The sequence below is a fragment of the Microchirus variegatus genome (genome assembly GCF_963457635.1).
Source record: "Microchirus variegatus genome assembly, chromosome: 16".
In the NCBI taxonomy this organism is placed as follows: Eukaryota; Metazoa; Chordata; class Actinopteri; order Pleuronectiformes; family Soleidae; genus Microchirus; species Microchirus variegatus.
This window is the reverse complement of record NC_139817.1, coordinates 7,460,443-7,487,563: the sequence shown is the minus strand read 5'-3', so window position 1 is coordinate 7,487,563 and position 27,121 is coordinate 7,460,443. Positions and strand designations below refer to the sequence as shown.

At 42.1% G+C, this 27,121-nt stretch overlaps 1 protein-coding gene across 2 annotated transcripts; it reads left to right on the top strand.

Moving 5' to 3' along the window:
- Positions 1–488: 488 nt before the first annotated feature.
- slc4a3 (solute carrier family 4 member 3) lies at positions 489–26,819 on the top strand (the record flags this gene model as incomplete). 2 transcript variants are annotated; one of them, XM_083902512.1, is made up of 22 exons in its annotated part: positions 489–551; positions 4,231–4,423; positions 5,634–5,884; positions 5,977–6,164; positions 8,105–8,331; positions 13,294–13,436; positions 13,967–14,147; positions 14,238–14,373; positions 16,992–17,175; positions 18,406–18,511; positions 19,079–19,263; positions 19,958–20,177; positions 20,892–21,107; positions 21,209–21,357; positions 21,446–21,640; positions 21,722–21,907; positions 21,995–22,084; positions 22,159–22,325; positions 22,407–22,660; positions 23,394–23,563; positions 24,668–24,841; positions 26,742–26,819. In XM_083902512.1, the coding sequence occupies 22 exons, from the start codon at positions 492–494 to the stop codon at positions 26,817–26,819; spliced, it is 3,753 nt and encodes a 1,250-aa protein (XP_083758638.1). The 2 variants fall into 2 exon arrangements, with proteins under 2 accessions (XP_083758638.1, XP_083758637.1); XM_083902511.1 differs by having other exon boundaries at positions 492–545.
- Between the last annotated feature and the right edge of the window lie 302 nt (positions 26,820–27,121).

Genomic DNA, 27,121 nt, shown 5'->3' with positions numbered 1-27,121 from the left:
GATTTACTGTATATGTTTTTTTAGTTTATTAGATTTGTTTCGACCAGGGAGAGTGTACAAAATAATTTAATCTCAGAAAGAGTGGAGGTTCTTAGTGCCAGATTTGACTTCTACCACATGGGATTTCCAGTGCTTTGTCAATATAGTTGGCGATTGCATGGTAGTAATTCCGTCTTTCTTGTTCACCCTGCAGGTTATGCCACCCCAAAGGCTTCCTGGACCCCCAGCCGTGAAAGAGAAGGGCTGAGCTCCATTTCCCCCCCCTCGTTCCTCCCTCTGATGAGTATTCCCCCCCTCCCTACCTCACTAGCCCCTCCCAGCTCCTGCTCCCACACCTGACCCTCTGCCCGCTCATCATCCTCCACCTCTAGGACTTTCTCCTCCTCCTTTTATTCCTGCCACATCAACCATATTCTTCAACTTTTAGCCCCCCCAGCCTCCTGTCCTCTTCAGAGATCTATTCTTCATCTGCTGGCTGAACGCCAGGCCTCATGGCTATTGGAGGTCGTGCCCCTGAGACAGATGTGTTGATCAACCTGCAGCAGGTAAGAGTTTTTTTTTAGTATCACAGTTATATAAAACACAAAAAAAACATATGCCATGCATTAGTCTTGTGCTTCATGTGGAGTTTCTATATTAATAATGAGATTTTTAGGCCTTTAAACATCTTAAATATGAAAAAGATTTCCCTTCACCCATCTGAGAGAATTCACACAACAGAATGTTCATGAAAAAAAACCATAAAATCTTGCACAAAATGTTGGTGTAGTGTGGGGGAGAGAAACCTGTCATGCCAGACAAGTGCACTGACATGTCTTTAAGACTAAAATGGTTTCCCTCCAGTTTCTCAGCACAGTGCATGAGTCATGCGTGTGCGAGTCTGTGAAAAATGCATCCACAGCTGTTATTCAAGAGTAACCGATTAGCCCTGTGCATTCTGGGATAACGAGCGCCACCAGTTGATTCGGTGATGTGTGATGTGGCAGCAGGGACCGTCATGTCGTCCACAGTGTGCCCAGCATATTTTGAGCCAGAGGTTTTGAAGGAAATAATGGCTTGGGTGCTACATAAGTGGACCTTTCCATTTCCTATATACCCTTGATTTGCTTGTACAGAGAAAAAAAACACACATGCTTTCAACACAACCATACAGAGAATATGTTTATACCTTTACCAGTTAAAGCTTAATGACACCACTCAGGAATATAACATTTCTACAAAACAGTGAGTCTATGTCTGTTTGGAGAAGTCTGTTTTTTTTGTATTGAGTCATAAAATAGCCATATGACTGTATATAACCACAGATTAAGGAAACATACCAAGGTTGCCAGATTTGTTAGACAAACAAGGAAGGCCAGCAAGCATTCTGGGTCAAACATCCCTAACCTTACTGAACCTAAAAGGCCTAGTTTTCCCTCCTCATGTCTTGCCTTCAACTACCTGCTTTAAAAAGTAAAATGCTAAAAGTGGAGCACAATTTGAAGACAGGCGCAAATGTGGCTGATTTCTCCTGGCCAGGTAAGCAATAGTGGTGGATATTATACATTTTCAAGGGCCTTATCAACCATTCAAAGCAATGCATGATCTGGGGTTCCACAATGCTTATCTGTTTATTTAACATAAGCTATGTACAGTTGTATGAATGCTCCTTTATCATACATGAAGTCCAAAAGCAGACCAAAATGCTTCATAGATTCATACAGTAGAGGTCCTATAAACGATTGAGCTGCCATCTTTGAGCAAACAGTTGACCGACTCTTGTACCGTAAGATACTACTTTACTGGAGAATGCTCCTAATCCTATGTGATCTTTCCAGGACAACTGGTGATCGATAATTACTCACATGTATAGGAAGATACATTCTTCATAAGTGAGGGCTTTTAACTCTCTTTTGTCCAGTTGTTCCTCAATTTTTGGTTTCTATCAGACCCTCAACTTCAATATCAACCCCTATAGCGGTAAATCTATCTTTCCTGATCACTAATGTGAGAGCATTTGATCCCAAACACCAGCCACAGACCTCCTCCACAATATAAGGCAGCCACTAATGAATATTTTAATGCACCCGTCTTGCTTAGTGTCGTAGTGAAAATGAAATATTAATGTCATCGTACTCACGGTAGTATGTTTTTAACTCGAGTTTGACTTGATCTGTTTTTTGTTTTTTTTAATTGAAGGCCCAACAAATTATTAATATTAGGAGTTTTTAATCTCAATCATTTCAACATTTGGAACATAATACAATGGTTACTGTTGACCATGATCGTTTGCTCAGTCATTGGTGAAGGTTTCCTCATAGTTCATCCATCACCTGGTCTGGGTTTAGCTCCATCTGAAACAGACTTCAAAGCCGACATGAAAGAGCTTATGTGTAATTTCAGTGGAGTCAGAAAAAAGCAACAAAAAGCTGGTTTAGAAGAGTAATGGCTGCATGTGACGGGAGAATAATTCCCCTCCCATTATTGCGTCAACACTTAACATCGGCGTCTGACGCTGAAAGGAACAAGAGGTTGAAAATTGCTTTGATTTCGTTGGAAAACAGAGCTCCTTAAATGATGAAGAAAATGAAACCTTGATGTGGAACTCTCCTTTTTATATTTTGTGCGGCTCGGTGTTGGGTAGATAGAGAAGGTAGAAGGTAGCTCGGATCATTAAACATATCCTGTCCCTTCAACCCCACTGGTAATTAGTGCCGTAATGGAGCTCTGGCACAAAGAAATATGAGACCACAGAAGTGTAGCCAGACAACGGCCAACGCTGCCAGCACCAATGTGAGGCAGGAGAAGGCAACAGTGTCCCAGTGATTTGGACCAATCGGAGCCACCGAACGACTGTGGCGGGACACTCCCTTCAGTCTCTGTCTCCAGGGGCTCGAGTGCATTAGCTGCTCTCTGCTTAGCACTTTGTCGTATCGATTTGACGGCCGTCCGACGTGAAGTTGAGGAAATATGGCCACTGCGTGTCTATTGTACTGATACTGAATAATCTTACAGACTGTGTACTGTGTGTCTCGTATACAATTTAATGTTTTAATACATAGCAAAAGCCTAGGAAATGCTTATTCTAAGACTATGGAAATAAAAAAATACTTTGATTTTAATGTGGTTTTACACTTTTCTGCCATTGAACCGTCCTAAATGTTGCATACCGCACCTTTAAAACACCTTACATCTTTACTAGGAAACAAGTTCTCTAGGACATAATTATACTTTCTGTAAAATATGTGATAGTGAAAAACAAGAATCTAAAATCATCAGATTATTATGAATTATTAGGTCTTGCTATATCTTAAATCTCCTTGTGGAACCTCACTATGACTGTATGTTGGTGGGCTAGACAGAGGTGTGTAGTAAGGCGCTACATTGACTCCGTTACAAATACTTTTTGGATAAATTGTAATTTTAGGAGTAGTTTTATTGCAACATACTGTTACTTGAGTACATATTTGAAGAAAGAAAGGTACTTTTACACCGTTCTATTTAGCTAAGGGGTCGTTTATTTTTAAAAATATTTTTTCTTTATTTTTAAATGTGTGACCTATTTGTCTCATTTCTCTAACGTGACTATTTTAACCAATAAAAACCTAAAATGGATAATCCTAATTTATTGTACTTTTAGTTAAACGGTGATGTATTTAATTTTCCAAATAATTAATTTATTATGGTTATTTTTTGTATTTTATTGTTTTATTTAAAATAGTGTTATTTAACATGTCTTAATTTGAGCATTGCTGATTTACTGTATATTATGTTGTGTCTATTTTGGATCATTTGTGTTGCTCTGAATATTTCTAACATAAATCCGGCTGAACTTGGCACTCTTGAGTCCTTATTATCTTAAAGTAACAGTACTTTTACTTGAGTAAATGTTTTGCCCACCTCTGGGTCCAGACATCAAGTCCTCTGGACTTCATACTCCCCCATTAGCGATCATTCTGATAATAAAAATTCCTCACAATAAACCGACTGCCTCAGATTCCTTCATCCTTCATCTGTGATTTATTTGGCTGCATGCTTGCATTGCCTCCTTCCTTCCTTACAATATGTCAATCACTGTGGCGAAGTTAAAGTACTGCACTTGATTTAGAGAATCTGCTCTAAAATTCCTCATTTTGAATCCTGCCTCCTTCATCTGTCGCAATTTCCTTCACATTTTCCTCGCACTTCTATCTCTTTTATCCTCCCCATCAAGCTGACATTGTTTTCTTTCTGCTCCTCTTCCGGGTGAAGGTGGAGGAAGAAGATGAGGGAGGATCTCCTGAGGAAAAGGAGGCAGAAGAGGAGGAGGAAGACGATGACGAGGAGGAAGAGGAGGATTTGGAGAAAGCGCTGTCCGTGGCACGCTTTGGGGACATTATCAGCGATTCTGGACCTGTCGGCGCAGACCGGATGGGCCGACACTACACTGAGAAGGACTTTGAATGTAAGAGAAGTCCAAATTTTATCTTATCAATGCTTAAAGTGTACATCAATTCAATAAATCTGTGGCAAACGAATTGGGTGAAAAGGAATTGATCAAATGTCGCGCATAGTACAGGGCAACAAAAGTTTTTTTTATCCTCACTATATTGGAAGATAATTCTTGAAGACATTAGCATATGTTTATTACACAGTGCTCTTCTGCAATATTTCATGTTAATTAAACTCCGAAGCTTTCATTTTTTACGAAGGGGATTAGCAGGAGAGGGACTAATCCGTCTGAGGAGGAGATGTTTCTCCCCCTTGCATGTTTTCATTAAAGGAATCAAAAGACCATGACTGAGGGAAATCAAATCTGATCCTCTGAAACTCTGTGTTCTGAAAATGTAGTGAGTGTCGTGAGGCTGGCCTGAAAACATTAGGTCATAGGTACACGGGACACCTTCATAAGTGGCACTCGATGTGGTCCCTAAGTCTTCTTCATACCTTGGTGGTCATTTAAGTTGCTGTTCATTTCAAACCAGTTATTCTCCTCTGAACTCTGACATGGTTGTGTGGAAAATCTCAGTAAATCAACAGTTTTGGACCATTTTGCCACAACTAGGCTCCCTTAAAAGTAAATCCACTTTCTTTTTCATTCTGATGCTCAGTTTGGACTTCCGCACTGCCTTGACTGTGTGTTTATGCCTAAATACACCGAGGCTCTGGTCTCTGGGTTTCAGCTGTGCACTCCAGACACAGACAGAATACTGTCTCTTGGCTCCCAGAAGGTATAAATATTTGAGGCTAAAATTCTCCCTAAAGCACTTTGAGGAGTCCTTCAAATATTCTTCAAATATGTTCAGATTTTCCATGTTCTAAAGCTTAGAAATCACACTTTCAGAATCTGTAAGTAACTCAAAAATGTCCCTCAGCCTACTTGTTCCTGTTATTTTCCATGGCTGGGCACGTTTGTTCACTGAAATATCAGTTACTCGTTTCCCTCATGTTTTGCTGACATAACTTCTGGATGTCTGAAATCAGCACATATGCACTGTGTGTGCCAGTTCGGGAAATAAACTTGAGCTGCTCAGCTAAACTCGCTGCTGCCCTACTTTAGTTATGCACTATCAGCCCCATTGCATCAAAGATGCATGGTGGATGTGGGATTTTAAACTCAGACTGTGTTGCGCACAAGTTGTCAAATATATGCTGTATTTTTGCCTATTGCACAGATCACAGACACACGTTTCACCACACGCACCACCCCCTCTCCACCCACCTGCCGCTGCCCCAGCGTTTGCGCAAGAGGGTGCACAGCTCGGACAGGAGGCGCAAAAAGAAGCGGAAGAAAAAAAAGACCTCTCTGCCGCCCTCCGACGTCACACCCACCATCCACGAGGTAGACGAGGACGAGGCGGAGTCCGAGACGGACGCGCTCGGGGCGTCCGCCACGCCCACGGAGCCGCGTGACGTCCAATCAGAGGTAAAATACAACTGAAGAGTCACAGGAGGTCAATAGAGTGCTGCTCTGTAGGCCCATTCTGTTCTTCTCACTGATCTTCCTTTTCCTCTCAGTTTAGTTTGGGGAGCCAAGAGGACTTGGAAGAGCCCCTTCCACTCGCTGCCTTCCACACGGAAAATGAAGAGCGCTCAAGTCCGAGGAAAGCTGCTGCGCTCGCGCCGATGAAGAGGGAAGCTCGGAATGGGGGCGTCGGCGTTCTTGGCGAGAATGAGGAGGTGGATGTGGAGGAAGCAGCCTGCAGGTAGAGTGTCAAACATTTCAGGTTGTTCAGTTTGTCTCTGCTGTCAGCATACGCGCACCCGCACACAGCCTCGTACAGCTGACGTAGAGAGGACACAACTAAAAGTCTGACACAATCACACCGCGACCTACAATCCTCCCTCCTTTAAAGGGGGCATGTTATGCAAAAATCGACTTGTTTTCGTGGTCCGCCTCAGTCTAAGTAAAGGAGATAAAAACACACGATGTTGACTTCCGCACTCATTGCTACGTCACAATGAGACATTCCTGTAATTGGTGTCTCGCGGAGATTCGCTTTGTCCCTAAAAAACGCGAGAGTGCCGGCGAGGGCAATATAGTATCCGGAAGAGCGGAAGTCCGCAGAGTGTTCTGTTCTTGGCTGCACAGTGCAGCACAGAGTTCTACACACACGTCCAGCCTCAGAGGATTTTTACGTGTCCAATGAATACATTTTACATATGATTATAACTTTGGTATTTTGATCAAAGCATGTTCATTAGGACACCAGGGAACTAGGTTAACTTGGAGAAATAGGGTATAATAATCTTCTTCAAATGTTTTCAAATATGAAACACTTTTAAGTTTATTAAGGGTCGAGGCCAAAGCTGTTGATCTGTATTTGATTTGAGTTGCAACTGATCCTCAACTGAGAGACTAGATGCTAATGATTGTCTTGTTTTGCAAATTGATGTCTCGTCCTGACAGCTTCATTTTGTGCGAGTGCCCACAAACCCATTGTCACACGCTCGGCGATGAGTGGTTGCGTTTTTTCACTCTCGCTGTTGTTTGTTGTCAGGCACAAAGTCACAGAACACACATTCTCTCTCACACACACACACACACCACCAAGAGAAACACCGACAGCACACAACTCAGCTCAATATCCAGAGCTGCATGGGAACGAGAGGCAATAATAGTTGTATTTAAAATGCAATGTATTTTTATTTATAGATAGATCATGTGTGTAATTTGCATACAAAGTAGGTTTATTCATCCAAAATACTGAATAGCTGAAACAATTAGTCGATTATTAAAAGCTTTTTTCATTATTAAAACTAGATTTATGATTGTTTTAGCTTCTTGAATGTGAATATTTTCTTCGTTTCTTTGCTCCACATTTAAAGTTCCATGTGTTTTGTTTCACCAGCAAGAGTTCATACAAGTGGCTGTAAAACTGAGCTACGTTGCCGTGGTTACCTCCAGTTTAATATGACTTGTGAGCTACTGCAGACCCATCGTTTTTCCTGTTTTATTGCCGCGTCTCAGCTCGCCAGGACTATTTGTCGTGTTGTTCTTGGTAATTGTGATGTAAAGACTCACACTTGAGATGCCTTAATGATGGAGTCATTCAGATTCAAAGGTTTATTTTGCCTTTAAATGTGTAATTGGAGCAGCACAAAGGTAAAAGCAGCACAGAGGAGAACAGAGCGGACAAGAGAGCACATCCTGTTCCTTGTAGATATACCGTATGTGAACTTTACATTAGCAACTCAAGTGTTTCATTGTAAACAGGAACAACATCAAACAAATAATCAATACGTACAGGTTTGAAGGTACTTATGGCCCACTAATGGCCGCCTGAATCCCATATATCAGCTGAGACCCATGTGGCCGGCAAACATGCAGAAGCATCACAATATGAATTATTTGGTGGTGGCTTTGAATTATGTATTGAATTTGCTGCTGGGAGGTCAGGGTCTCCATGGAGATTCAGGTATTTGGCTCTTCTAATGCCTGGTTGATTAAAAAGAAAAAAAAAAGAGCAGAAACGCCATCATGAGTGTGCTGTGTAACACAGTCAGTGATGACTCAGATGTTGGACTGTGAGGCCCCCTGCTGGTACAGTGATTGACTTACAACCAGGAGGCACACCATGGAGGACTTATTGTTACTAACCATCAATGTTTCTCATCAACAAAACCTCTCTTTGCTCCTTGCCAGCATTTCACCGGGATCAGACGCCTCGGGCTCGACCGCAGCTTGCGGCTGGTTCCGTAGGAAGCCCGTCCACCACCGTCTGGCGGGGGCCCAGAGGAGCAACTATGACCTGCGGGAGCGGATCTGCATCGGCAGCATGACGGCTCTGGAGATGGCCGTCTATCAGCAGGTGCCCACCGATGAGGCCGAGGCGCAGATGCTGGCCAGTGCCGATCTGGACGACATGAAAAGTAAGGAAGGCGCTCTGTGGTGAGGTATCTGCAGTATCTCCACCTAAGATGATCAGCTTTTTCATCCAGGATGAACTTCTCACAGACCAGTGTTTTAGCGTGAGGATCTATGTGAGCTCACTTATAAACAGTATGATGACATCATCATGTTTATTCATGGTGGTCTCTGGGTCTGTGAAAAGTTTCCTCAATCATCCATTAAAATGATCATGTTACTATACTATAAGTATACATATAAGAATAATTCATATTGAAAATGAAGAACCTGTGATTTTCACACTTTGGTATTGTGTAAAAAAAAAGTTAAGTTCCCTCTACTGGTAATGAAAGGTATCGCCACTCAATTGTCGTGTGTGCCGGTTCAGCAATGGAGTTAATATCCATATCCAAGTGCTATTTTTGCTTTTAAAATATTATTTTATTGTTATTCAAGGTAACTCATTTGTGTGCTCATCCAATATTAGATTTGACAGAGAAGTAAATGAAAGATAAATTAGTTTTAAGTCTTCTAAGAGTAGTGTGTTATATAATACAGTGCGAATAATGAACAAGACTAGCATTGTATATTTCAGCTGTATATGATGAACATGTTGAAATACATTTTCAGTCAATGAAATGGCTTTTTTATACAAAAATAAGAATGTTTACCCCAATGCATCCTAATGCTATGGATCAGATCAGTTTATTACCACCCATTAAGGTCCACTGCAGTCGGGTGTTAATGAGGCCATTAGCACAAGTAGGGCAGTCAGTCAATAGCCTGTCTTTATCTCCTCTTAAATAAATGTCATTCTCAGTGTGTATTGCTATGATATTAACCGACTTTACAGTATCTGCATGAGGTGGAATCACATTCGAAGGTTGGTGCCGTAGTGTTTGATACAGAAATAATGGAACAAAGAGGAAAATCAGGGGGAAAAAACACAGAGGTGAGGAGTGAAAATCTCTGTGTCCAGGCATTCGGGGGGTTTAATTAACAGAGGCTGTGATTGATTCCCCTTCAGCGGCGACCCTGCCCCTGGCCTTTCCTGCTTTAGCCGAGCAGAGAGCGGTCATTGACTGCCGGGATCTGGAAAACACAAAACAGGGCACAAACAAAAGAGTCACAGAGTCCCTCAATGGGATCTGTAGTGAGCGAACGTGACATGTGACGTATATCACCACTGCTTTTTCCTCTGTTCTACTCTGCTTGTTGTATTACATACATGTGCTCTTACTGACTGACTAAATGTTGCTCTTAGAGTGACAAGCTTAAATTTGACTTTAAAGGGCAGGCAAATGTTTTTTTGTCTAAATGGGCCAAAACATATGTTATATTAAATGTATTAGTTAACTTTTAACTTTGTTGTAGCTTTCTTTCAGTTTTTGCCAACAATGGCATTCACATACCAGAAAGGATGTCATCTTCATTCGCAATGTAAGCTTTAAAATGTAAAATGTACACTTCAGGCTTATCCTAACAGCAAAAACATGACCGTTTTTGGTTGTAAAGTGGTTGCGCAAACATATTTGTGCTTAGTTTCCTGTGATAAACCCTCATGTGTACCCTGTTCATCCTTGTACACACACACACACACATATACTGAAGCACACAAAAGTCAAATCCTTTTTAGAGAGGGTCCTGTGTTTGGCACCTCAGGCCACAGATGGTTTCCATGGAGACGCAGGGACAGGAGTGGTTGCAGCCCTCTGTGATAATTATTACCGACGCGATATCTCGCTCTGGCGAGTGCGGGTGCCGACTCGTCGATGTGATCATTTGATTCTCTTAAGCTTTCAGTTGCAGCTCGTTCTCTCAGTAAATTTCATCACGATTATTTGTGTGTGTGCCAACGTTTGGGACCCGGCTTTAACTCCCCTATGTTGTCACATGACTGGTGGTGATGGTGGCACAGTGAAAAGGGGGAAGGCATCAATTCTTTTTGCTCTGATGCGAAGAGGAATCAATGGTCTGTGGACCATCAATCAATAAAAATGGGCGGCGTTTCCACTCGGTTGCCGGAGCTGTTCCACAAAGCTGATCGTCCCTGCTCAATACTTCGCTTTTGGAGTTGTTGCAGCTGAAGTTGAGCTTGACGCTGTGGTTTTTAAGGGATAATCTTTTGTTATCTTAATGGATTATACTGGTGAATATGGTGTTTTGCCAGTTTTTATATGATTGAAGTTCAAGTCTTGATCCACAAGTGTTTTTTTTAAATCATTTTTCCGGGTTGCCTGTGAAGCCAGGGCTCTTTGGAACAGTGACTCAGGGTGAGCCACGGCGTTCGGCAGTTGGAGGCCCTGGATGAGCAGTGGGTCCGCTCAAACAGAGGAGGATAGGAGGAGGCACCGACTGTGGAGATGACAGATATCACAGAGGAGGGACAGGTTAACCAGGGGCACGAGGCCTCTTCTGATCAGCCGCGCGTCACCGACCACCTCGGACCCGAGCGGCGGTGCAGTGTCCAAAAAGGCTTGGGCACCCCGAAGCACCACCAACGTGAACATCACGGCTCTTTGTCCAACACGGAAGGGTTTGAGGACTTTGAAGAGTTTGTCTTGGACTTTGACGACTATGACTTGCTTGAGTCCATCCACTCTCAGCTGGGGTCACCGCTCGAGCCCATCCGTAAGTTCTTTGTCCTTGAACCCCTCTCTCTCTCTCTCTCACAGAGTATAGCAGGCTTCTTCAATCCTGGTCCTGGGGACCCCACTGCCCTGCAGGTTTTAGAAGTGTCCAAGGGAACTTCTAAAACATGCAGGGCAGTGGGTCCCCAGGACCAGGATTTAAGAACCCTGGAGTATAGCATTACAGTTGTGTGCAGTCAGTGAAAACCTTCAAATCACGCACATCTAAAAGTAGTGAAACTTACATCGCACTTCCAAGATTGAGAGTCAATCATGAAAATTCAAATTTCACTGTTCCATTCTAGTTTAACATGCACAATCAATAGATTGTGTGTTTCTATTGATCGTACCCTGCTGATCTGAGCTTAATTAATGACGATATGAGATTCCAATGGCGACAAACAGAAACGAGGATGTCCACGGTATCGACCCGAATTGACTCAATACTCAACTGCCAGTTTCCTGCTTCCCCTATTGATCCAATAGCACCCATTCAGCTGGAGCCGAGAGACATTTCATTGACAAACCGCGTGTTTGTTGTGCTATTTATATCCCCTCTGTTTGGAAACATGGGCTGGGATGACGTTAGGCTTCCAACACAGATTTATGAATGAAAAAATTCTGTCATACATGACGAGACCATATTTTGGGTGGTGGTTGTTACATAGCAGAGTTTTCTTGGTGTTTAAAGCCAAACCGATTGCCTTTATGCATTGGTAAAGGCATTCAGGATGTGCTCCAATGGCATTATCATCAGCGTATTGAAGCTCCATGATGTTGGTGCTCGTGACGGTTTACTCTCGGCTATAAACCGGTTCCTGAAAGGTTAAAGAGCCTACCATCGGTTCTGCTCTTTGGATCTTTGTGGTAGCTCTTGACCGAGTACTGCTGCAATGAAGATGAAGCCAAACAGGATGGGTGCGATGATTCATCGCAGTTTGACCCCAAATAAAATGGCTCAGATTCAGACCCGCTGTTGTCATCGTGCAGTAACCTCCATATACAAAACGCCACAATGATTTAGTCACAATTTTTTATATAAACAAAATAAAAAATTGGTTTGAGTTCTAGGGGAATACCCATCTTTGCTTTTTAAAGGCTGCATCTGCATCTTTGTCCTTTCCATCCGCAGTTATTCACCCCGTCATTGCCTGTGGTGAGACAAAAAAGAAAAGCAGGTTGTTCGAATCAGCTGAAGTTCATACAAGGGCTTTTCTCTCCCTCAAGAGTTTTTTTTTACGAAATGAAACTCAGTCTTATTTAAACTCCATTTCCATTTTCGCTCCCTGGGGAAGGCATGATGCAGCGTTATGTCACACACAAAAGCAGCTCCACATAGAGCTATTCCCATTATATATATATGGGATATAATCTGTATAGGGGTCACCTATACAATTTTTTGTTTGCTATTAAAACTCACACTTTTATTCATCCAAAGAGTTGCAAAATGAATAGAAAATATAGACATAATTGTTCCTTTGCTTTTGTCAAAGAACCAGCAAAACTGTTTTCACCTGTGCTAAGATAATTGCACAAGGGTTTTCAAGGGTTTTCTAATCATCCAATAGTCTTCTAATGGGATTAGCAAACACAATGTACCATTAGAACACTGGAGAGATGGTTGCTGGAAATGGGCCTCTATACACCTATGGACATATTCCATTAAAAATGTCCACAGTCATTTACCACACTGGCAGTTTATTTTATTTATATAATACCAAATTATACCTCCTCTCATAACCCTTTCAGAGAAGCAGTAGGAAATAGATGGATGGGGGCATTGATTCTTAAATGTCACCAAATGTGTCCTTTCCATGTAAAAAAAACAAAGGACTTTTTGAAGAATTTTGCCAAACTATGATCATCACTCAAAGTCAAATTTCCAGACATCTCCTTCTACGTTGCTGTTTACAGTTGCTCAATTCAAAATACAGATTTCCTCATTGTGTTCAACTCAATAAAATATGAGTTTGCATGTCAAGGAAATAAAAAATGAAACGAGTCTCTATGACCTGACAAACTTCTGGTGGTTAAATAAAAAACCACCTCTGGAACAGTTTCCCCACCGTGCATATTGATTCACACTCATCCAGGCCGCTTTAGCTGTGTGTCACTGGGCGGATGTTTCCGTCAGCTGGAAACCTGGACAGACGCGGCAAATGGAAGATTTCCGATGTTCCAGTTTCCAAATGGATTTAGGAAATGGAGCGCATTTCCTGACTTAGAAAGCTGTTTTGCAAGTGAAAGAGATAATTTCATGCCCATAAATCTTTCCCCTGCTAGGTTGGCGTTTCGGAATGACTCATCGTTATGTCGGCATCATCGCTGAGCAATGTTGACCTTTTTCGTTCGCAGGTCACCGATTCGAGGACAACCCCGGGGTGAGACGCCACCTGGTGAAGAAGTCATCGAGATGTCAGCTGACTCGCGCCAACAGCGGAGCGCCGCTGTCCAGCCTGAAGAAGAGGAAGAGAGCGGCGGAAAAGAAAACGCACGAGGTTTGCAGCGCGGTCGCAAGGAGTCATAATTTCCAACACCTGCGTTGGTCCACATAATCGACCACTGGATGAACAGTGCAGTAAACATACCTGTTAGCACTAAAAGCATCTGGGTAACACTTTACATCAGGGAACACATATTCACCATTAACTCAGTGCTTACTAACATGTATAAGTAGCATACTAGCCCTTTATCAGTAATCATTAAGCACATATTAACCTTATTCTACATAATTTGTGTTAACCTTGTGTTATTATGTTAAAAAATACTCTAAATACATGTTATTACAGGGTCCACGCATCCTTAAGAAGTCTTTGAAAGTCTGAAATTCATATACAGTGGGATCCCCCAACTATCGCCTATATTTATAGTGTTGTCGGTCTTAAATTTCATTCAAGGTGCCATTAAAAAGCTCTTAAAAAGTCTTCAATTTGCAGATACCCTGTAACACTGGTAGCCCCGAAAGTAAGCCTACGATGTATGAAGTCACATCCACTCTGCTCTCTTTTGCGTCCTGCTTCATCTACAGTTGTTCGTGGAGCTGAACGAGCTGATCGTCGACAAGGATCACGAGATGCGTTGGAAGGAGCGCGCTCGCTGGATCAAGTTCGAGGAGGACGTGGAGGAGGAGACCGACCGCTGGGGCAAACCTCACGTGGCGTCGCTGTCCTTCCGCAGCCTGCTGGAGCTTCGGCGCACCATCACACACGGTAAGCGGGTCCTGCACGAACGCAGAAATTACGCCAACGTCTTTGCACGACGAGCTGAGTTTGACGTTACCCCCGTATTGCTCTGCCTAGGTGCCGTCCTGCTGGACCTCGAGCAGAACTCTCTGCCTGGCATCGCTCATCTGGTGGTGGAGACGATGATCATCTCTGATCAGATCAGAGCAGAGGACAGACCCGGCGTTCTGCGGGCTCTGCTTCTCAAACACAGGTCAGACGCCTAAGTTCATGTTTTTCTGCCCAAAAGAACATTTTGTTCTGATTCCTCTGGAAAAAAAAACAAAAAAACATGAAGATTTAAATAGCCAAATTTGTTGGCTGAGTCTTTCAGGAACAGGTGGAAAACAACACCGATGCTGAGAATTGAAAATACAGGCCTCTTTTACTGCTGGTTTAAAAAAAAATTGCAATTGTTATCAATTGCAAATGATGCCATTTTGTCAAGCCAGTAGCATAATAAAGAAAAGCCAATTAAATGCAGGCATATAAAATGCATGGAGTCGGTCCAAGTAAGAGAATAATGGAACATGAATGCATTTAAAAGCTAATGCTCAGCCAACGTGAAATTCTAATAATCAGTTTTAGCCCCATAAATATGCAGCACTACATTTTAATGAATAATAAAAATGAGTTTTCTGCAGTCCTGTTTTATAGCCGAAATGTCTATTGTATTTCTGATGATAAAAATTCAGTTTATTATATATTAACCTATGGTTCTAAACACCAGTAAACAGGCTAATAAAATGCTAAAATGATTTGTTACCAAATTTTCAAACCTCATTCTTGTTATTTGCTGATGTCTGGAATAAGACAAATGCAAAAACCCCAGTATTTGACATAAAAGGAGGCATACTCCCCCCAGAAGTAACTTTTGGCCAATATAAAGTTAGTCTTTGGTCATTTCTGCTTGAGCAGGTTGTTGTCGGCCAACATCGGTGGTGTTCAGAGGTTTAAAACTGTCACACAGACACAGTTTTTCCAGGCTCACGCCATAGGGAATAGTTGCATCAGATCCTGTGCACTGCTGAGTATACAGTGCATCAGTATACGCTCTCAAAACGTATTGATTGGCACTTGTATTGACACACACCAGCTCAACTGACCATGGAATAGAATGGAATAGTGTGCTACACATCCAGCATTATGGATTTTTTTTGGGGGGGTGGTTACATCATGAAAACTAAATGTCACCTGTCAAACTCAATCAAGGGGAGAGATAAACCATGCATGGCAAAAAAAATCGCTCTCACTCATGTTCCTCTATTTTTCCGTTTAAGGAAAACACAAAATCTTATGGGAGTCAGAGCGTCGAGACAAATGTTGTCACATGTGTGATTTGCAGTGTATGGCCATATCATTAGAGATTAGGTCCATAAAGTTTGAGTTTGTAAGTTCCTTCCTGGGACACTTTTTAATGTTATTTGTTGAAATCATGTTCAGGTCCAGACGGCCGTCGTTAAGTTAGAATTCAGGTCCGCAAGGAGTCTGGAAAAACTTTAGGCTGCGCTGCATCTGATGCAACTAATACACCCATCCCAACTCTGGCTGGTCTTCTTGAACAGAAATTGTGTAATATTATAATTATAAGGGTCACTAAATAATCAAATAATGATAATGGCTGAGGTCCATTTGACTCAAACACAGAACTATTGTTGATATGATACATAACACCTGTTATTTTATTGCAAAAAATGTCAAAATACTTACTATCAGACCTGACTAAGGGAGCATTTTGTGTGTATACAACAGCAGAGCGAGAACATGGTGCACAACCTGCGAAACGACCAGGTTTTTCGAGCTGTAGAATTAACTTCTTACACTTTCCGCGACCAATTCTTTGTGTTTCAAATCGTTCTCCAACCTCTTTACGAGCGCAATGTTGCAATGTTTTTTCAAATGATGTACTCCTGTTTGGTAGCTCTCAAATCACACAGAACACATGTTGCCTGACAATTGCTGTAAGTCGAGCGGAGGCGTGATGTTATACCGACTAAATCTTATCATATCGTGACTAGAGAAAACAGTCTCCTCCACCAAGAGCTGCTCAGTGTCACTTTACCCAAATCTAATAATTGATAACCGACATGGTACAACACTGAATCAAAACCTGGCCTTAACTGTTTGACTTATGCTGCTCACAGACAGACAAACACAGCCAAAAAAACATAACCTCCATTGAGAAGGTGAAGAACTGAGACAGCAAATCAATCTGAGTAAATATATACTCTCAAAGCAACCAAAACAGATGCTCCCGAGATAAGCTTTTCAGCAGCGTAGCAGCGGGCCATCGTACATTCACATCATTCACAGCCTTTCCACACGTTGACTCCCAGCATGTCACCGGCTGCTTGCACTGGGAAAAAAAAACAAAACACACACTCAGATTTATGTGGTGGAAACACACACACACACACACACACACACACACACACACACACACACACACACACGGAGCTGCCGCTTAAATTTAGCTTGTTGCTTTTTCAGACCACCGTAAAAGATGGCTCTGGAAACGTCTCCAGCACGAGTCACAACTTTGGCGTCACACCTTGTTCTTTTGTCTCATGGCTGGTGTCGCTTCCAATTTGGTCCCCCCCCCAACCTTACTGCGCCGTGTGGGCTTTAGTGAGTCAGGTGATGTCATCGGTGGCCTGCGCAGTGATATAATGAGGCTTTGTGAAACCGTTGGCTTGAGTGAGACACTGAATACTTCTCACCGAGGGGGAGAAACAAGCGTACCTTCTATTGCGCCACCTGTTGACGAGACATTAAGCTCCCTGCAAAGTTGCTCGCATGACTTTTTAATGCTTTTTACTCGTGTTTTTCCAGCCATCCGAGTGATTTCAAACACCGCTTTCACCGCCACCACTCGTCCAGCAGTCTTCACGGCAGCTTCACTCACAACCACGTCCACGACACCAGTCTGCCCCTGGTGGCCGAAGAGCACGACGAGCACCAAGACAACAAAGGGCCCGTGTACGATCCCAAACAAGACGTGTTTGTCAGCCTGTTTGTAAGTTCCCTTGTTTCTCCTTTGCTGTTTTTTTGTATATATATATATTTTAGGTCATGGTTGATTTACACAAAAGTGTGTCATGATCTCCATCTTGGCTCAATACCACTTTTACCTCTGAGCCATAAACAGCTATTTCTAGAACATAACGGCATACATGTCTCGGTCACATGATCATGGAGGCATACATCTCTCTGAAACAGCATGGCCCCCTGTGCTTAGTGAAGCATTTATGTGATATTCAGGGTTTAGGGATCTAATTTAGGGATTTCTTTTTCCAATATCCCATCTCGCTATCAGACCAATACCAATACTTAGTCTGGGATTATGCTGTGGGATTATGAGTATTGGGCCAATAACTATACCCAATTACAGACAAATGGGGTGAACCAATTGGCTCCCCAGTTCATAGCAATAACAATTTTGTGAGAACCTCTTTAAATTATATAATTGGTAACACTTTATATTAAGGAACACATATTCACCATTAACTAGGTGCTTAAAAACATATATAAGTAGCATAGTAGCCCTTTATTAGTCATCATTAAGCATGTATTGACACCTTATTCTACCTTATTCCCGCATACGGTGTTAATAAGTGCTCAATATGTACTAATAAAGGGCTAGTATGCTACTTATTATGCATGTTAGTGACGAAAAGGTGAAAGATATTAAATCAGGAAATGCAACCTTTTTGAAATTCACAGCAAGGGATGAGCTAGTTTTGACAAACGGCCCTCTTGGATAATAATAATAACAATAATAAAACGCAACACTCCTAAGAATTGGGCTGTAAAACAATAGAGCGTGAGTACACTAAAGTCCTTATAATAAGGCCTGTGGCTCTCGCATTGTTCTTCTTTCCATGAAGTCAGAAGTGGCGTCGCTCGCTCTAGAAGTCGGGGAGAAAACAAGTCTCCGTGGGTCACACACACGTGTTGACATGTTTTCAGTGCGTTTACAGGTGTTTCCAGTTACAGCAAAGCTTCTTGGTGCATTTACTGTGAACACTTAATGGTTTAAAATATTGCCACATTTAAAACAGCATGTCAACAAACATAAAGAAGTTATAATATCGTATCGTAAAATATTTTTTTTTCATTCATACGTACTAAACATTGCTATTCCCACAATAATTTCACTGAAGTGGTCCCATGTAGACATTATGATGTCCCAGCACACTGGTTGGAAGAATTATGTGGATAATCTTTGTACTGGTGTTCCTCCAAGAAATCCCTCCACCCTCTGCCTCCTGAGAGCCATCCAGCTGCAGCCAGATCCCTGAAACTGCTCGCCAAGATTCCCAAAGATGCCGAAGCTGTCATCGTTTTGGTTGGTAAGCTCTGGGATGTTTGACAAAGTAGACTGGTTAAAGGAATTCTCTTTATTTTTTTTTTCTCATTTGTTGTTGTAATCTGTTCGTAGAAGAGTTTAATAATTAGTTTGGATCAAAGATTGTAAAATAGTAAATCAGAATAATACAAGAATATTTTTTTTTTTTCTTTTTGCCACAAATGGTATCCTGGTATGCGTTGTATTGTTTTCAGCTGCACTTTTGTAGTGTTTTACTGTTGCTATTGTAAATCAACACTTTGCAGCTGTTTTTGCTGCGTTCCCTCAGGACACGCAGAAAAAAACAATTTAACTGTGAAGCTGCAGGATGACTCGATGTGGCATTAACGGCAAATTAGCGCGACAAAGTGTGCCAAAACGCTGCAAATGTATTCCTCTTGTGAAAACGTGAGAAATGAAATGTTGATGGATGCACTTTTTAGCCAAAGTGCAATCACATTTGTGCTCCCAATGCGGAGTTGTGGAAAACCACTAATAGCTAAGCATCTTGTGTTCCCTTTTTTTTCTCCCTTTTTTTCTTTCTTTATTTTTTTCCATTTCTTCCTCTCAGGCTGTGTTGAGTTTCTTGAGCAGCCAGCCATGGCCTTTGTCAGGCTGAACGAAGCTGTGCTGCTGGAGTCGGTGCTGGAGGTCCCCGTCCCTGTTCGCTTTCTTTTCGTCTTGCTTGGTCCCAGTCAGGCCAGCATGGACTACCACGAGATCGGCCGGTCCTTCTCCACTCTGATGTCTGACAAGGTAAACTGTCCACGTTCCTGTCAGAGGAAACAAAGACAAAAGGGTAAAGTCACGTCTAAGTAAAGTTGTAGTATGCGACTTCACCCCTAGACGCCATATTGGTCCTTGGTCTTTGATTAAAAACATGTGTTCAATAGCAGGAATAGCTGAATACTTCTGAAACCAATACTTACAACACAAACTTCTATTAACCACCGAGCTATATTTCACTGGTGTAATAAATGTTCTGCTCCCACAAAGAGCTAATTAACAGCGGTTCGTATCAGATTTTCCATTTTTCTTTTGTCTGATGTATAATCCAACGCTTTAAAAAAAGTATTGGACCAATACTGATGTTGAGGATCCCTATTAAATAACTCTTTTCCAGTATCCAACAGCACTTAATCCAATCAGGAGCCAGAACTCCGCTAAGAGGCTGTCCTCTCTGCTCGTCATTTTAGGCTGTTTGTTGATGACTAAAATCCCCCCAACTCAGCGTTAACTATTGCAATCTTGTCCACTTGCTATCTTATACATCCTAACGCTGAAATATGTGTTCATATATATTAGAGCTGAAACAGGGTTAGGGTTAAGGTTAGCTTTACCCAACCCTAACCCACATAACAAAGAAATCATTAAAACTGAATCATTTTACGTATTACGAAAATAAACATTAGTCGCAGCTCTAATAATGCAGCGTTATAACTTGCCGCAGAACTTCCACGAGGTGGCGTACTTTGCGGACGACAGGCAGGACCTCCTGAATGGCATCAACGAGTTTCTGGACTACAGCATCGTCATCCCGCCGTCGGACATCGAGGGGAAAGACCTCCTGAAAACCGTGGCCGACTTCCAGAAGCAGATGCTGCGCAAGAGGAAGGACCGGGAGCTCAAGAAGCAGCACTCGTCCGGCGGATTGGTGCAAGACAACAAAGGTGTTCTGTTAGTTCTGGAATTAGTCCAACAAAGTACGACTGTACACTACCGTTCTTGTCAATGTCTTGACTTTATTTTCTATTCATTTTGCAACTCTTTTGATGGATAAAAATGTGATTTTTTAACTGAAAACACAACAAAAATTATATCGGTGACCCCAAACTTTACGGTAGTGCACCTTCTGCAATAGTGCTGGAACCAAGGAGGAACCAGTTAGTCACTGCTTCAAGCTGCTTTTGGTCTTTGCGTGGGATTTGTAGAATAGGAAAAATCTAGTCAGTTAGTTTGTTAGGTGGTAAGTTACACAGGTTTGATTTGTGTGTCATGCTTTCTGGGCCCGTCCCACATAGCAGCTGCTAGAAAATAAGACACCACATAAAACAAACGAGGTTTTCTCAAAGTAAAAATATAAGTACACAAACGTTTGGGGTCACCTATGCAATTCTTTTTGTGTTTTCCGTTAAAACTCACAATTTTATTAAGACGGTCGCACACCTATGTACATATTCCATTAAAAACCAGACGTGTGCAGCTAGAATAGTCGTTTACTACGTTACCAATGTATGGAGTGTATTTCTTGAAAAAAAGTGTTTTTCCTTCAATAATAAGGACATTTCTAAGTGACCCCAAACTTTTGATATATATATATTTACATATAAAAACATCTATTTCTTTGCTGCTTTATGCAATAAAGTCTGTATCAAATCTTCTAGAGGTGAGTCCAGAGGAGGAGGCGGAGGTAGACCAGGAGGTGGACCCGCTGAAGCGCTCCGGGATCCCGTTCGGAGGCCTGATCCACGACATCCACCGCCGCTACCCGCACTACGTCAGCGATTTAAAAGACGCCGTGGACATGCAGTGCGTCGCTGCCGTCGTCTTCATCTACTTCGCGGCCCTGTCGCCCACCATAACCTTTGGCGGCTTGCTGGGTAAACTGAAACTGCGGTTGGGAGTCGACGACATGAGGAAAATGAGATTTGTCAGTTTTGTAAATAAAGTCAAATTAAATTTGTATTTTTTTTGCTTTCAGGAGAGAAAACGGAGGGAATGATGGGAGTGACTGAGCTCATCGTTTCGACCGCCACTCTTGGAGTTATATTCTCGCTGCTCGCTGGTCAGCCGCTTCTCATCATTGGCTTCTCAGGACCATTACTGGTGTTTGAAGAAGCCTACTACAAGGTCGCCTGACGCACAGTAACATTATTACACGCTGCTGTTGTTGTGGTACATATTGTCGTTAACGACCGCGTGCGTCATTCTCACTCAGTTCTGTCAGGCTCAAAACTTTGAGTATCTGACCGGTCGGGTGTGGATCGGTTTCTGGCTCATCATCATCGTCCTGGTGATGGTGGCGGCAGAGGGCAGCTTCCTCGTTCGCTACATCTCGCCCTTTACCCAAGAGATTTTCGCTTTCCTCATCTCCCTCATCTTCATCTACGAGACCTTCTCCAAACTCTTCAAGGTCGACCCTCGATATCACATTATTCATATTATGTTAAGATGTTTCAGATTAAACCAATTCCTGTTTTTTTTTTTCCCCTAGGTGTTTAAGGAGCACCCGCTGTTGATGATGTACCCCACAGAGTTCACTCCAGCTACTGGCATTCAAGAATTGGACATCTTCAACCAGCCCAACACGGCTCTTCTCTCCCTGGTTCTCATGATGGGCACTTTCTTTGTCGCTTTCTTCCTCAGGAAGTTCAGAAACAGTCGATTTTTGGGTGGCAAGGTCAGTGTCACTTCCATCCACTGTGCTGCTGAGACACTCCATATCTCAGTACCTTGTTTCATCTTTATTTCTCTTTGGTTTCTCCAGGCCAGAAGAATTATCGGTGACTTTGGAATCCCTATCTCAATTCTGGTGTCAGTTCTGCTGGATTACTCCATTACTGACACTTACACACAGGTAAATAATAACTTCACTCGTGGCAAACGTCCCTTTTCTGGCTGCTTAAACCTAATCTTTGATCTGATTTTTAGAAACTCAACGTGCCATCGGGCTTCTCAGTCACGTCCCCCGACAAGAGAGGTTGGTTCATCAGTCCATTTGGTGATAAACAACCTTTTCCCGCCTGGATGATGGGAGCAAGTATTGTACCCGCGCTTCTCGTCTTCATCCTCATCTTTATGGAAACTCAGATCACTTCGTACGTTCAGTATAATTACACTCGTAATACTGTGTACGAGATTTCCTCCTCCTGAATATCTTCCTTGTCATTCTCCCTCAGTTTGATCGTCAGTAAGAAGGAACGCCGGCTGGTTAAAGGCTCAGGTTTCCACCTGGATCTGCTGCTCATCGTCACCCTGGGCGCCGTCTGTCCCCTTTTCGGCCTGCCGTGGCTCACGGCGGCCACCGTGCGCTCCGTCACTCACGTCAACGCGCTCACCGTCATGAGCAAAGCCACGGCGCCTGGTGAAAAACCCATGATCCAGGAGGTGAAAGAGCAGAGGCTGACGGGGCTCCTCGTGTCCGTGCTTGTTGGTGAGAAAAAAGGACCGGGGGGGTTTAGGGGATGGCGGTAGGGGATCGGTAAGCATCAGGTTATCCGAGCTATAGCTGAGGGAAAACTGTGCCAGAATCAGTTATTTCTGGCAAATGCTTTTTAAGCCTCAACAGTTCCTGGCTGAAAATTGTTAGGGATACCCTGCTGTGTGTGTGTTTGAGGCTGGGGGGGAAACCATTGTTTCAACAAATACTGTAATTACTTGAGTGTTAAATGGTGTGCGACAGCAAGCAGAAAGCTGCAATAGCAAAAGATTGTGGCTGAAAAAAAACCTAATTTGTTCAATGTTCCTCTGTACATGTGCCTTCAATCACATCAAAAAAAAATTTGCTGACTCATGTCGGAATATGTCTTAATTTTGTTGTTATTTGAATTCTAATGGACATATTATATGACGATGTGCCTCATATAGTACGTACATGCCCGTGCGTAAGGCTCATAATGCAGTATCACACTGATATTGTTATAGTCCGCTTGATTAATATCTTGTTTCCATTGAGAAATGTTATAAATCTTGGGTACACTTTGTTTCCCCCCCCCCGTCCCTAATGAGTCATGACAACTGTTGATCTTGAATTCGATTGAAGGAAAACATGTTTTGAGGATTCAGTTTCAACCAAAACACTTGAACCGTGTCGTGCGTGTCGGGGTAAACGGCGTGTGTTTTCTGTTACGAGATGGAATCACCGCACACGTTTTTCCGTCCGTCAGGTATGTCCATGGTGATGACCGACGTGCTCCGTCTCATCCCCTTGGCCGTGCTCTTCGGCATCTTCCTCTACATGGGCGTCACGTCGCTGACCGGCATCCAGCTGTACGAGCGCATCACTCTCATGGTGACGCCTGCCAAGCATCACCCCGACCACATTTACGTCACCAAGGTAACATAAGCGGCATCGGGAGTTTTTACGTTTACCCCTCGTGTCGTGAGATTCACGACTGTCGACGGCTACGATACTCATCAAAAAAAGTTGTTGGCCCCACTCTGACACAGAGAGATGAAATAATCACTGGCATCTGTTTATTTTTAAAGCTCTTACTGGAAAATGACATCCTTTTGTTCAACTTTATCTAATGACATGTTAGTTCTTCATGTTTCCTCATGCCAGGACTAAACTTGAGTGTTATTAGTGGAACAATATTTTGGAATCTCCCGCAGCATGACACTGTATGATGTTTTTTTTTGTACGTGTTGTTTTGTATCACTGTGGTTTTTATTCGTTTTTCCCCTCGATGTCTTTGTTATATTGTGCTGATGATATCGTGCATCCTTTATTTAACACTACCGTTCAAAGGTTTGGGCTCACCTATACAATTTTTTTGTGTTTTCCATTAAAAGTCACACTTTTATTGATCAAAAGAGTTGCAAAATGTATAGAAAATATAGTCAAGACATTGACAACATGATTTGTGTTCAATATAATAACTTTGCTTTCATCAAATAACCAGCAAAACTGTTTTTAGCTGTGTTAACTTCATTGCACAAGGGTTTTCTCATCATCCAATAGCCTTCTCACGCCATTAGCAAACAAAATGTACCATTAGAAACACTGGAAATCTATACACCTATGTACATATTCCATTATAACCAGATGTTTGCAGCTAGAATAGTCGTCTACCACATTAACAATGTATAGAATGTATTTCTGATTCATTTAATCTTATATTCATTGAAAGAATGTGATTTTCCTTAAAAAATAAGGACATTTCTAAGTGACCCCAAACTTTTGAACAGTCGTGTATTTTAACATTATTGATAAGCAGATGATGCACTTTTACAAAATTCAATTAAAGTAGTCAGAGCCAGGGATTGAAGCAGTTGGAGAACTGACTTTTAGATGCAGAATTGACCACTAGATGGAGCCAGAAACCAGGGGAAGAGATTGTAAAGTGAGCGTGTGTTGCTTTTGAGAATCCCTGCACTGTGGTCTGCACTGTGGTCTATGGTTTTCTCTCCATTAACCCGACCGCATGTGTCGCCTCAGGTGAAGACGTGGCGGATGAACATGTTCACCGTCATCCAGCTGGCGTGCATCGTGGCCCTGTGGGTAGTGAAGTCCACCGTGGCCTCGCTGGCGTTCCCCTTCGTCCTCATCATGACGGTGCCGCTGCGGCGCCTCGTCCTCTCCAGGATCTTTCAGGAGCGTGAGCTCCAGGCGGTGAGTTGGCCCCGGCGGAGGCCTTCCATTGAGTCTGTGCCACGATCATGTGATCCCGCAAACTTTCATTGAACTTACTTTACAGCAAATTTAATATTAGATGGATGCCGGCATGTTTTTATAGCTGCCTAACACTAACATTTCTCCAAGAAAATCCAGAAATGAACTTGACTTTTGACATTCCTCGTGATTTTCTGTGTGATCATGGACGGCTTTCTCTCGTCCAAATATTTTTTAAAATCATATTCAAATATTACTTTTGCTGCGGGATCTAAGCAGAAGATGATGAAGCCGAGCCGAGGATTCGTGTTTTTCTGTTTAATCCTTTAAACCCACACGTGTCATCGCTGTCAGGTTCAAAAACGCTCTCTACTTCCAAAACTGTTCAGTTTTTCAGGAGCTAGAATAAACAGCCCCGCTGTCAGCTTGACCACCATGTGCCGTGTGTCCATCCAAAGGTCAAAGCGCCGCGGAATTGCCTTCAAATGAAATCGAACTGGAAAGTTCCCTGAAGTTGGAACACTGTGATGTCAGATCCGTGAACCGTTTGACCCTCGCTCTTATACAAACACGTTGATCCTTGCAAACATGATTGTGTTTTAATTCCTGCCGACTCAAACGCTGACACACAAACTAAACTAGGAGAGCTGCATCAGTGCTGTAAAGTGTCACAGATGCTTGTAAAGTTAAAAAAAAAACTTTTATTTTTCAAGCTTAAAGCATTAAAAAGCCTCCACAGGTGTGGAGCTCTGAGGAGCATAATTGCATGCTGTATAGTCCTTGGCCTGTAGGGGCAGCAAAGTCCATTTCCACCAGAAAAAAAAGAAGTAAAACTTAGCCGTGAAAATAAAAACATCCTCAAAATAAGACAAAATTATGAGATCAGAAGTCATAACTCTTGACAAAAAGTCATCATTATGAGACACAAAGTCTAATTGTCTCATAACATTTGAAATTGTCTCATAAAAGTCGAAATTATGAGACATATAGTCATAATTACAGACAAAAAGTCGAAATTATGAAATAAAAAGTAATAATTATGAGACAAAAAGTTATAATTATGAGACAAAAAGTTATAATTATGAGAAACAAAGTTGAAATTGTCTCATAAAACTCGAAATTGTTTCAAAAGTCAAAATTATGAGACAAAGTCATAATTATAGGCAAAATGTCATATTATGACATAAAAAGTTTGAAATTATGTAATAAAAAGTTGAAATTATGAAATAAAATGTCATGATTATGAGATAAAAAGTCAATGAGATAAAAAGTTGCAATCTCATAATTTCAATAATATATTTCGACTTATATGAGTATATTATTATCAAGCCTAACTTTTACCTATTTCTTTTTTCCATATCTCTTTAAGGTCACAGCTCAGCACAATAAGCTAAAGAAACAGAAATCATATCCAATGTAGAAAAAACAAAGAAAAAAAAGCGAATAACAAAAAACACATGTACATTGAAATGTCATTATTGAAAATATGTTCAGTCATCAAATCAATACATAATCCCTTCATTTGGGTACGAATCAAGATCCACCCTGGAATATTTCAGGATCAGTTCTTCAGAAAGATCCAACATGACTCATTTTTGTCAGAGAAAGGATGACAGATCAAAGGCGTGGGTATCTGGTGGCCTTAAGGGCCCGGATCTCGCTTCTCTTGTGTCTTAACTGGTTTATCTTTGATTGTGAGGGTCCTCTTGAGACTGATCCCTGGGGGTTGAGTGAAAATAGTTCTGCAAACTGAACTTTCGGCCGCGACAAAGTCGATTTCTTTGGGGTTTGTTTTTGCTTTTGTTTAGGGCTGAGTTTGGAAGTTGAGCTCTGAGAAATCTTTTGACTTTTTTATCAAACTAATGAGAGATAATTTGTCTTTTTTTTTTTTTTTTTACAGCTCGACTGCGACGAGGATTCTCCCAACTTTGACGAGGACGGCCGAGATGAGTACAACGAGATCCACATGCTTGTATAAATAAAAAAAATTTAAAAAAGGACGCAACAAGAAGTCGCTCTCCACGGCCGAGCGTTGACCAGAGAGAACAGTGGAGTTACCCAAATGGTGTTTGTAACAGAATAGACTGGAAATTCACGACTTTTTTTTTTTTGCATTGTTTATTCCATTCTAAGATGGGAAAAAACACAGAAACTCACACAACTTAATCCCACTTTGTGTCCCGTCTATCCCTTTAACTACTGTGCAGGTTCTGGGCATCCGTGCAATGATGATGGTGACCTTTGAACCGCAACATGGCCGAACGAGTCGCTGAATGTTAG